The 13222-nt window shown below is 37.2% G+C and overlaps 1 protein-coding gene across 3 annotated transcripts in view; it reads left to right on the top strand.

Annotated features, from left to right (window-relative positions):
• Nucleotides 1–13222, top strand: part of LOC121296624 (ATP-binding cassette sub-family C member 3-like) — a 104262-nt gene that overhangs the window by 49331 nt on the left and 41709 nt on the right. For all 3 annotated transcript variants that reach the window (XM_041222365.1, XM_041222367.1, XM_041222368.1), the window contains exons 4-11: nt 4432–4569; nt 5980–6102; nt 6840–6901; nt 7560–7691; nt 8062–8280; nt 9586–9763; nt 10203–10364; nt 11586–11678. In XM_041222365.1, the coding sequence (XP_041078299.1) occupies nt 4432–4569; nt 5980–6102; nt 6840–6901; nt 7560–7691; nt 8062–8280; nt 9586–9763; nt 10203–10364; nt 11586–11678 (1107 nt within the window). The remainder of the gene's footprint in view (nt 1–4431; nt 4570–5979; nt 6103–6839; nt 6902–7559; nt 7692–8061; nt 8281–9585; nt 9764–10202; nt 10365–11585; nt 11679–13222) is intronic.

Here is a 13222-nt window from a genome sequence, read left to right as displayed (position 1 = left end):
CTCTTCTTTTTCTGTGCTGAAGAGATTTAGTTATATTAACGTCGTAGCTCATATTGTTAAGTCTTGGGATCAGCCTAGTGCAATAATGTGTTTTTCTTTAGTGAGGTGACTAAAACTTGACACAGTATTCTAGGTGTGCAGTCTAACTAGAGCATTGTATAATCTTAGCATAACTAGGGAAGATATTCAACACTTTTTGCAATATTACCTAACATTCTATTCTAACTAATTAAGAGAGATAACTAACCTCCTGTAGGATATTTTATTATTATTAGTAAGAGTTTCTAAAAGCACAGTATTATTTATTTAGCTGTTTTATTTTGCAGTGCTGCAAAAATGTATCAAAACAGGTACAAATAATTATTTCTAGATCAAATTGAGGATGAAACAAATGGGTGGGACAAACAAAAACATATAGTTTGGAAGGTATGTGTTTCAGAGTCACTGAACAGCCTTATTTTAAAGTGCCGGCGTGAATGTGCCAAGAACAGTTTCGTAAGGATTTAAAAAAAAAAAAAATTCTGAAATTAACACTGGACTCTTTAAAAATGCACAGAGCCAACCCTGTGTTTGTAGACACTTGTACTAGACAGTCACCAACTAATACATGTCCAATTCCTTTGCTAACCAGTTATACCAGCTTTCACACAATATAAACTAACCTTACTATTCAACTTTGTTTTCACAAGATAAGCTTACAACTTCTCTAGAAGACATTCTTCATTAAAGTAATTGCACCTGACACAACAACCCCTTACATCTATTCATTTAGATGTATTTTCATTTTAAAACCTGATATCTGTAGATTAAATGCCTCTCTGTTTGCAAAGCCATGCTTTTAGACTGTCTTTTACCTCCTGGGTCATTTTACCTGGAGGGCTTCACTGGCTTCTTTCCAGTCAATAACCAATCATCTGCTTCCCCTGTTGACTGGCATGCTTTCAGCCAGTAACAGGAACTGGAGCAGCAACTCTATAGAAGGCAAGGCAAGCAAACTGACAATTTTCTTTAACCTAGAGTAGTGTAGTGGCTGTTTTAAAATGATGGAATTATTTTGTTAACTACAATTACTTTAAAATTTTTAATGGATAAGGTTTGACTTTCTATTCTATTTTTTTTCTACACTACAAATGTTGGTTTAAAATACCATAATTTAAACATTTCAGGAGTTGAATGAGTGCTAAGTCTATACAAAAACAAAACATCAGTCTTCTTTTTATTAGTCTGGAGGTGTACTGGGTAAGTGACTAAACCCTGAAGTAGTGCTTAAAGAGTAAGTAGCAGGGTTTAAAATCTAGCGTCACATGTCCCCACGCGTTGCTACAACTGTTTTAATTATGTACCTGTACATTTTCTTTTCATTGCTGGGGCACAAGTTGTTTTTGAGTATATACAGAAGTTTTACATAACATAACATACAATAAAGTGAAACCTGCAATATATAGCACACACTTGTGTATCCCTTATTCTCACGACTGATTAATTTATACAGTGCTCCCCCTTTAGAGCACTGTAGTCGGGAGCCAGTTAAGAGACCATGCTGTTTGTTTTCCGCCTCATAACAAGAATACTAGTGTTAGTGTATTGGTCATTATGGGGCAAATGGGACCTTGACTTTACCACCTTATAACCTGTTCCGCAGTATAAAGGGCCGCCTTATAAAGGATGTACACTGTACCACATAAAAATTAATTTGTATTATGATTAAGTGTTCAATTTATTGTAGCTAACAAAATAATTCCCAAACTGTTTAATGCCATTCACATCTGTTAACTAATTAGGTCTCAAATGTGTAGATTTTAAAATAATCTATGATTTAGCAAACGTGTATTTACCGGGTTCTGCCGAGTCAGTGCCCCGGTTTGAACGATCACCCAGCACAGTCACGATAAAGAATCATGAAGTGCAGTTAACATATTTAATGACTGGCAAAATACAATTCAATTGTCTGGTGCAAAACCACATGAAAAAACACATTTGTACGTTAAAAAAAAGCTTTTTTTCATGATGTGGTTTTGTACCGGACACTGCAGCTTTAAAGTTTAATGTTTGTTCAAACAGTAGACATACTGCGGCAGGTTTGAATTGTATTTTCCCAGATATTAAATTCTTTATCGTGACTGTTTGCATTTTAAGCATGACTAATTGTAAACGTATTCTATCTACCTGATATTAAAAATATTCCGTCTGCAATACTGCCTTTAATTTTGCCCCTGTCAGAGTCAATGCCCCCTGAGAAATGACAACTTTACACCCCCGGGGCGATGACTCGACAGAATCCGGTGAATTTAGACTTACATAGTTATGAGAGATAGATATTTAAATAAGATACTCTAATAGCTGCTGCTAAAGAATGTCCTTGGTACAAGGAATATTTTGTTAAGGGTTTTTAAAAGTGTGATTTAAAAAAAAAAAAAAAAAAAAAAACAAAAACAAAAACAAAAAAAAAAAACAACATACGCATGTTAAACAAACCTCTAGTACTCTCCAAAACAGTTGAAAAAGAAAACTGCAAACATGATTCAAATACTTTCTCCCTTTAAGCAGGTTGCATAACGGGTACAGTAACATGCCTTTTCATTTTATAAAACTAAAACAAACAACTAAGTTATACACTGATTCTCAACATGTTTTTTTTTTTATTCAGAAAGTTACCCTAAGTTTTAATATTCATAATTGTTTACAGTTCAGTATTAAAGTCCTTTTTCATTGACTGTGCAGCGTTATTTTAAATCTGCCTCTTTTTGTTACTCATATTTACTGTGGCATCTCATTAGACTGCATACAGCTTCCTTAACAAGAGCAAAACAACACCCCAGAGGCACTTTTTTTTAAAAGGTTACACCACTAATTGATCAAAATAACACGGGAGAAAGGGCCTTTTCTTATGAAGCTCCTAAATTATGGAATGCTCTGCCTTCTGCCAGGAAAGCTCGGAGAGTTAACGTTTAAGTCATTTTTATAAAATAGCTTTTCTATCTTACGTACACACACATTGCAGCTGGCTCAACAACCGTGTTTAAAAACGGCACTCGCAGCGGTTGTTTGTGTACACACACACACCTTTCATTACTGAAGTGAGTGCACTCCCTGTTTAAACAAACCACTGCACTCTGGCCATCAATATGTGGCGATCGTGAGGTTTTGTGTGACAAAATGGAGGCTGTGTTTTTGTTTATGCTTTTGGAAGAAAGTACAGTACGTAATCAATCGAGAGCTCGTCAAGCACAGCTGTGCTCTTTTCTGCAAAACCAGTGGAGACGCCTTTTTGCTTTTTCTGCACTGCTAAATACAGTGGCGACGATCTGCAGTGCCATGACGGTAGATCGAAACATTAGGGCAATCTTCCTACCAGAAGGCTGGTGGGAACGATTTGAGTGGTTTACAAATGACTAGATTAAAAATGTACGCATGTCTAAGGAGTGGTATATGCGTCTTCATCATTTATGGAGTGCCAAAACACACCAATGAGACGTTCAGTATCGGTGGAAAAACGAGTACAACAAAATATTCTACAGCGGTACTTTGATTAAATAAAACAAGTATATTATATTTATGCACTAGTTACCATTGTTATGAATTTTCTATTAATCAATATTACAAAATCAGCTTGGCCCACCTGGCACCTATCTATTTTTTTAGCCATGTTTATCACACGGAAATTTCTCATAAGCAATGACATCATTAGTTGCGCAGAAATCCACTGAGCACCAGCTGCGGTTGTGTTAGTGTGGTTGTAACACACACACAATTAGTGCGCATTAACAAACCGAACTGAACTAATAACCACACTCGATACTTGCTCTGAACAGGATTAACTAATGCGGTTGTCACAGCCCTTTGTATCCGAACTGTGTTTGTATACAAACCGTATTAAGAGCAAAAGGTGAACTCACAACAGCATTTAGCCTGTGTGTGTGTGTGTGTGTGTGTGTGTACGCAGTGTTCCTATTTTACCTACATTTTCTTTTTATCCTTTTTTAGAATTCTATTATTTTTTATTTGAGTTTGACACCCTTTTTTTTTTATACAATTTCCTTTTTTTTCTTTTACAATTAAAACCACTTTTTTTAAAATCACTGTAAATGACTGTTTTTTAATGTAGGGGTCTAAGTATTGGCAGACCTTGGGATCCTTATACAAATCTATTTTATTGTGATTTTCTTCTCTTTGCATTGCACAGTGATACTTTTTGTATGACAGGCGCTATATAAATACTATTTGATTTGATGAATATAGTTATGTTGAGAGATAGATAGATATATATATATATATATATATATATATATATTAATATATATATATATATATATATATATATATATATATATATATATATATATATATATATATATAAAATGTATTTATCCATTAGGAAAAATGACTTCAAAAGGCACTGAAAAGATTAACCTGTCTCTTTCTGTGTTCCAGTTGCTAGCCACAGTGCTGATTCAGTATGAAAGATTGAAAGGAGTCCAGTCCTCGGGGTTGCTCTTCATCTTCTGGCTGTTAGCGTTGCTCTGCGCGATCGTGCCTTTCCGATCCAGGATCCTAGAAGCAATAGACAAGGTAAATAAACACGGGAACTCAAGACCTTTGGTAAACAGTTGTCTACGACTTGTATGGTCCACATCAATGAATCCTGCCATGTAAAGCAATTGATACATGCCGTTCACAAGAAGAGCCTTTGCAAGTAAGTGTTTGAGCCCTATTTGAAAGCAAGTGCTTTCCAGTGAGAGTGGATTATAATAATTTATACTAGCTAGAAATTATTTAGAATAATAATTTGTCTGATACATTTCAGAAGGCTGTATCAGATTAATATCAGGGTATACTATATATTGTATTATTTCATTACATGACAAGAATAGAGGGAGCAATCTCTGTCTAACACGTCTCCCAACCTGTGCAGATATGTCACCACACTAGCACAACTTGGATTTTTCAGAACGCTTCTGCCTGGACAACCAGTTCACTTTGTGAGGGGCGGGGAGGGTGGTGCTATTTTATGAGTGCAATAAACACACACCAAGGTGTTGAAATATGGCCCAAAATCTGCAGCTATTGGACCATATTTGAACACCTTATCGTGTGCTTTGCTTTCATAAATAATAATTACGTTTTCACTGTCAGTAACAGACACCGTTTGAGTTACATGCTTCTCATCCTACATACGTTGATACGTACATTTCATGTCAGACGTTTAAGGGTTAATCAGGGTTGATTCAAGGACACAATACTGTTCTGAGAAAAATAAGTCTCTCTGTTAAAAAAACACCCCTGGAGCTTATCAGCCTGGAATTGATTAAGGTCAGAAAGCAGTCACAATAAACCCCAGAAGGAAGGGGTTGATTGATGCTGGTATTCCAAAACTGGCCTCTTCTTGGAGGTTCATTTCAGTCTTGCTCAAGTTGCAGCTGAAACAGGTTTTTGGTTATTTCAGTACATTCTATCTACCATGTTTCAGTTCTCAATTTGAAGAACTCGCATTTGAAGCCTCCCAGCTGTTGTGTTAAAGTGCTCATTTGTGTACATGTGAGGAAAGTTTGTGTTATAAACAGTGCTAGCTTTTAGGTGTGTTTTCTGTGTTAAGGTGCGTTAAGATGCTCTTTACATCCCCGTCATAGAGATATGTAACATAGACTAGATCAGCCAAAGTGTCTTTATAGTCATAAGAGCCAGTGCCACTTAGTGGCCACTTTTGCTGGTAATATGCTCGTGTGCACTCAATGGCGTTGGCACTTACATACAGACACTGGCTGATCTAGCTTACACTGCATCTGTCTATGACAGATAACCAAAACTGAAGAGCAGCTCCTGTACTCATTTGACACCGTAACAAAAACTATTAGAGTAACTGCAGTTAGAATGACTCAGAGTGACTGGTACAAAGACAACAATTTAAAAAAAAAGAGTTGACAATGTAATTTGAAGCTACATTGAAGTGTGCTAATGATTGTGGTATTGTTTTGGTTGCAGGGAGTTTCTGATCAGCTACGATTCACCACCTTCTATATTTATTTTGGGCTGCTGCTCTTTCAGTTGATCCTCTCATGCTTTAATGAAAAGCCTCCACTGTTCTCCAGTATTGTCACAGACTCAGTAAGTGACTAATAACCTTGACCTTCTGCATGATGGTTACTGCTTATTGTATTTCTCAGCAAGAGCGAGAGATTTTTTAATCAGCTCTCAGAATCCTTACAATAATAGTCATGACGTTAATTGTAGTGGCTCAACTTATAAAAGCACTGCAGTGAAGCCAGTGAAGGAGGGTAGACAATTTTACTCTCCAGGTGAAATGACTAAGTAGGTGTAAGACAATCTAAAGCATGGCTTGTAAACTTCTTTAACTTAGTGTAGTAGAAGAAAACATGGTTTAAAATTATTTTTTTTTTTTTACGTAACGTGTGTCTTTCAAAATTAACATTTGAGACGTCTACTATAATTGAATTTGCAGGGCATAGAAACTTTATGAAACTATTTTGTGAGCTAATCCCGGGTAGCATCATCTTTATCTTTATTGTCTGCTCTCCCTAGTTTGTCACCTGCCAGCCATTCTCCTTGAGGTGGCTAGCAAGGCACATGGTCAAATCCCTGTGATATAGTTGACACAGTCATTTCTTCACCATTGTTGTTCCCACATTAAAATGAATTGTTCTGGAACACAAAAGGTAGTACCCTGGTTATTGCGACCACCTTGTCAATATAAAAAACAAAAAAACCCAAGAGCCCTATTTTGAGGCTAATTATAATAGCACACACATGGTCTGTGAAAGACATCCTACAGATATATGTGATTAGATTGAGTTTCATTTTTATTTCTTGGTCATCTATTTTAGAATCCTTGCCCCGAGTCCACTGCCGGATTCCTCTCCACAATGACATTTTGGTGGTTTACTAGGTAAGAGTGTCATTCCTGCCTCCAGAGGCTAGTTGGCGCTGTATGCTAACACATAAACATTTCACCTGGAGGCATTTGAATCCGACTGGTCTGGTGGTCTCCGTTTAGCCCCCAGTAAATAAACAGTCCACATCACTAAACTACTACACAGTTCTATGATATCAGCCTATTCTCAGTCTGTCTTTCTTTTACAGTGTTATTGGAAAGACAAGAAGGCCTCTTTTTCTCGTATTTATCTATTCCCCTTTTCAGTTCTTATTTTTAGAAAATGTCAGGCTTTACAGAATAGTTTTCTACCATTCACATATTAGTATTGTAATCTACACAATAGTTGCCTTCATTTCTCATCGTGGACTTTTATCATAGGCTGGTATAAAACATCCAAGATTATGAGGACCCTGCAAATTTGTGTTTCTGTAAATACTGCGAAAAATGTCTGAGTACAATAAGCAAAGAAAATTATTTTTTTAAGGGCAAAAGATAAGTTTCTTCTGAGACACATTCGCATCCCAGGTACTCTCCAAAATATTATAAATCAATAAATCCTACTCAGATATTCCGAACAAATAATTTACTGGCATTGCTTCATACCTTCTGTTGAATAAAGGTGTACATGTCAAGTTGTAGTAATTCATACTGGCTTAAATTTTCTTTACAGTATGGCTGTCAAGGGCTACAAAAATCCACTAGAAGAGAAGGATCTCTGGTCTTTGAACAAGAAAGACACCTCCGAAATAGTTGTGCCAACACTCCTTAAAAATTGGGAGACAGAAAAAGCTAAAGTACAAAGGTATCTATTATCCTGGCATCTCGTAATGTTTTTCTGATAGCTCTTGTGTTCCTGGGTGGAAAGAGGCATTTGGCTTGGTTGTGGAATCAGACCCGCTGACCTTCAGATTTCCTGAGGAGTTGTGGGGAATTATTCCGTTAAGGGAACTAATTGGAAAATTGGGGAGCAAATCAGTTGTAATTGGGCACTAACATATTTTAATAAGATACCACTATGAGAAAGGATGAAATACATAACAAAAAAGCAACTTTAATTCATACATTTTAATAAGCGAGTATAAAATGGCCTGTGTTGCTTGTTCTCTCCTCAGATCATTTACTCCTGTTGTCTCTCTTCCCTCACGGTTCTCACCCTGTTCTTTGTTTGGTAGAAAGAACCAGGCTATATACTCCACATCTTCCAACAAAGTTCTAAACCATATAGACGGAGGGACTGAGGAGGCCGAAGTTCTTCTTTTGGGGAAGAATGATATGAAGCAGCCATCCTTCCTGAAAGCCTTGCTGAAAGCCTATGGCCCCTACTTTTTGATTGGCTCTGTTTACAAACTTATGCAGGATCTGATATCCTTTGTGAACCCACAGCTTCTAAAGTAAGGATTTGGTTCTGGTATATTTGACAGCATCTTCCACAGGTATGCTCTTTGCATGAGAACAGTGGATTGACTGCAAATTCTGTGACAGGCTCTGAAATTGTTTGAGCTATTAAGATTCAAAACCTATTTGTATGAGTTATAAACTGTCCACTGACCTGGAGTGCTGTTGTGGATAGTATAATTGTACATATGAAATTGGGGAGAAACACAGGGATCAAATATTTGGGAACACTAAAAATAGAAGAAAAAGAAAAACAAGGCAGTAGTATATATATATATATATATATATATATATATATATATATATATATATATATATATATATATATATATATATATATATATATATATATATTGTGGGTGGGTAGGTGCGCACGAAGAAAACAGACAGTAGTTTCCAAAACAAAGCAAGTCTTTATTCCAGTATTCTATACAGCTGGCTCTTATATTGCAATGTCCAAAAGAAAATAAACAGTTCAAACAAGGTTTCAAACAAAAACCAAACCACCAAAGCAAAAATGCTGATGTAAACCAACTGGACCAATAACCCCATCCAGTTGGTGAATAGGTAATTCCACCTGGGTTTTGGGTTTCTTCTTTAGGAACCCTTCTCCTACCCTTATTCCGCAGTCCAGTCCCTTTGCGAATCTCAGCAGCGGACAGGCCGTTCCTCATAGCCCCTGCAGAGAACAGGGAATTGCAGATGCAAAGGACCACCACGTTATCCCATTCCGATCTTATTGTAGATAATCCTCAGAAGTTCTCAGGCAGGCAAACAAAACAAAAAACCCAACAGACTAGCGGCACATGCTCCCTTTTACCAGCCAGGCATTTGGCCGTTACAGGCTACAGGTGTGGGCCAATTAAGGCCAATGATAGTCTAACAATAGTCAAACCCTAATTGCTTACCTAACCACACCTGCAGCCTGTCGGTCCATTAACTCCTTGACATCATGGTAGGCATGTATGCTGCCCACAGGTCCATCTGATCATTCCTGGCATTTGGACTGCTTGTCTACAAATGGTTCTGCAATAATAACTGAGTGGTATTCTGTGAAATTCACGATTTAGAGCAAGAGATGTACAGACAGGCAAAGTAGACTTTACGATCATGCAAATCCCTTCAATCAGTGTTTCAGTAGTTCATTTATCAGATTCACACTGAAAGGCATTAGTTGAGGTATTTTTCTACTGACGAGGCCTTCATCATTGACGATTTTGTCCATCTGACTCACTTGACTGCAGGATTTGAGTGTCTAAAGTTGAGGGGCATAACCGCGTTGTCATTACTTTGTTCCACAGCTTGCTGATTAAATTCACGTTACAGAAAGATGCCCCCAACTGGTGGGGCTTTACCTTGGCGTTTTTGATGTTCTTCTGCGCGCTGCTGCAGACCATCATCCTCCACCAGCACTTCCAGTACTGCTTTGTGACTGGAATGAGACTACGCACTGCTATCATAGGGGCTATATACAGAAAGGTGAGCAACGGACAGTGCCTTCTAGATAATTGACCACTGTGACAGGCCACTCTAACCTGAAGTTCTAAAATCTTTCATATTATAGTTACACATGTTCTTACATACTGTACACTAGCTGGGACAAACATCTGACCAAACACTCATTCAAGTTAGTATTCATTCATATAACGTAATTAAAAAATGGCAGTATCAAAAAGAAAGCAATGCATAACTGACTTAAAATAAATACATAAAACTTAATATTTAAGTTATGAATGTATTAGTTATATAAGCGAAGAGCATTTTAATTAGTGGCATATTAAACACAATGAATTTAAACAACATACCAGTTGTCGATATACTGGAAAGGTAGATGTTCACCACCAGGGTATTCTGTAAATGCATAGGAGGTTTCACTGATTTAACTGATTCGTGCTGATTCTAACCGATTCTTCTGCAGTCTCTAGTGATCACAAATTCGGCCAAGCGCTCATCCACAGTGGGAGAGATTGTGAACCTGATGTCTGTCGATGCCCAGCGCTTTATGGATCTCACCACCTTCCTCAACATGCTCTGGTCAGCCCCTCTCCAAATCATCTTAGCCTTGTACTTTCTCTGGCAGGTAAGCTGACCGCTTGAACATTTCATTAGTTGTGACCCCTGCATCCCCATACAGTACCCCAGTCTGTACAGGACAGCCATTGCAAAAGTTAAACTCCCTTATGGTTTCAAGGAACATGACTTCAATATAAGTTTTAATTGAAATGTAAGCACAACAATGGCAGAGCTACTTTATCAATGCTCTTTTGTAATTTCTACACTGTGGCAAATCTTTTTTCTGCGCACCTCACCCTGTCAGTTATATGGCGGGACTTCATTTGAATAATCACGTTTCTGTATTCAAGTGGACGGAAGACATGTCACACAGACACACAGACTGTAATCAGTCAGATCTGCTGACCAGATAAGCGATGCCTGTTCAATTCTTCCTTATATATATATATATATATATATATATATATATATATATATATATATATATATATATACAGCTCTGGAAAAAATTAAGAGACCACTGCAAAATTATCAGTTTCTCTGGTTTTACTATTTATAGGTATGTGTTTGGGTAAAATGAACATTTTTGTTTTATTCTATAAACTACTGACAACATTTCTCTCAAATTCCAAATAAAAATATTGTCATTTAGAGCATTTATTTGCAGAAAATAACAACTGGTCAAAATAACAAAAAAGATGCAGTGTTGTCAGACCTCGAATAATGCAAAGAAAATAAGTTCAGATTCATTTTTAAACAACACAATACTAATATTTTAACTTAGGAAGAGTTCAGAAATCAATATTTGGTGGAATAACCCTGATTTTCAATCACAGCTTTCATGTGTCTTGGCATGCTCTCCACCATTCTTTCACATTGATGTAGGGTGACTTTATGCCACTCCTGGTGCAAAAATTCAAAATTAATCATGATTAATTAAGACATTAACATTAACTTGGTTCATTCTGAGAAGGAGGGAAGATACCTGCTTCAGGATTGCATGTGTGTTGTGGAGCTGTGATAGTTTAAAATTTTAAGATTGTGATTTCATAACAGAACATTCGTCGCAGAGCATTTGTACCTTTTCATTGGTGCATATTTCCAAAGTGTTTGCTTTAGAAAACCACCTGTCTTCCAAAAGTAGAACAAGACAGCTAAGTACAGTCATATAATTCTCTTCAGTATGCTGCTTTGTATCTCTGGAAACTGCAGAATTGAGATACCTCCGCACTGTCTGGAACTCTGAGACTGGGGAATTGTGTTTATTTTGTGCTGTTCTTATTTATAGAATCTGGGTCCTTCCGTCCTTGCTGGTGTTGCAGTGATGGTTTTGCTGATCCCTTTGAATGCAGCCATTGCCATGAAGACCAGGGCTTTTCAGGTAGGCAAGCCTGTCATAGCCATTGCTCTAACTACTCACTTAGAAAAGTACTGTTTAGTACAAAATAATGGTAACCCATGGCATCATGCTTAAAAAGCCTACTATAAGCATAGAAAACAAATTATCATGCAAACAATACCAGAGTGAAACACTACACTAAAGAAAATATCTGGCATGATGGTTTTTAATATAGAAATATAAGCTTTAGTAAACAGCCATTTTTTGTAAGACTGCTGTTTTTGGCACGTGACTAATCACCACAAAAAAAAGTGTTTTTGGTGGCTTATAAAGTGTTGTCATCAAATCGCATTCAGCACACGATAGTGCTTTATCAATATTGCCCATAATTCCTTTGCAATAATAATGGCTGGAATGTTGCTGTTAGTGCAGAAAGGTCAGACACTTGACTATGTTGTGAGAAAGTAATGGCAAGGCTTTTGAAAGCAGTGTTTAAATAGGCCTGGTTACACAGAGTGACAGCTTCCAGATTAGGATAGACTCATTAACTTGTGCTAAAGAAGGCCCTTAGCAAAGGTTCTTCTCACTTGGGTAAGCAGTTCCCTTTGAAACTCTGAAGTGCTATTTTAAAAAAAGCTGTCTTACACGACTGGCAAATTGTTATGTCAATGGGAAGAGCATGATGAATAAGATAGATACAGGGCTGATAGTGATGTTCAGTTAACTGTGCTTCCAAATCCATGACTGCAGTAAACTGTTTCAAAAGGGGATGACAGCTGGCTCTTTTGTACAACAGTATCGGTGCGAGATGTCCCGGGTTCGCGTCCACCCTCACTCTGTGTGATGTGCCTGCCTGCGTTAACCGGGATCGCTATAGTATGTGTCAAAGATCTTTTCAAAATGGTCGCTCTAGTGCACTGATAGTGTAAGGGCTGTTGCCCACATTGTCAAACAGGTAACACAGCAATAACGATCCATGATGTGGCATAAAAAAGTAAAGCCAGAGCTTTTAAATTTATTTTCTGTTGCTCTTCCTGCAGTGATTTAGAGGACAGATCTCAAACCCCAGCACACTCGAGTGGCCATATTTTGAAGAGCTTTGAAACAGATTTTAGAGTTATCAGTGTAAAAAGTTGTCAGGATGTTAACAATGAAAAGAAGAATGACAGGTAGTTTATTTAAACATGAGTAACTCTTCAGATTCCCGCTACTTAATGGTTTCTCCAACACAGAGTTTCTCTTTGTTAACTGAAACTACTCACTTCGGGCTGGATTCACAGAATATTTTTGTAGGCTTTAGCACCATTTCTGTGTCAATATTAGTGTTACTACCCCTTTTCAGCAAGTGATTTCACCCAAGTGAGTGCTTTTGTTAGTGCTATTAATTCTCTTAATAATGCTTTGCGAGCGTAACTGGGGTATTCCCTTGTTAATTATATAATCTGTGCAATCCATGAAGGTTTAGGACACTTGTTAGCACCTTCTCAATGCAGCATTATTAAAACCAGCAGCTTTTAAAAAATGAGTTAATAAACTCATTCTTGTACACAGAAGTCATAGGAAGATGTCTGCCATTCTTTGGTTAC

The sequence above is a fragment of the Polyodon spathula genome, chromosome 21 (genome assembly GCF_017654505.1).
Source record: "Polyodon spathula isolate WHYD16114869_AA chromosome 21, ASM1765450v1, whole genome shotgun sequence".
NCBI lineage: Eukaryota > Metazoa > Chordata > Actinopteri > Acipenseriformes > Polyodontidae > Polyodon > Polyodon spathula.
The sequence above is the reverse complement of the archived record's forward strand: the minus strand, read 5'-3'. Positions and strand labels throughout refer to the sequence as shown.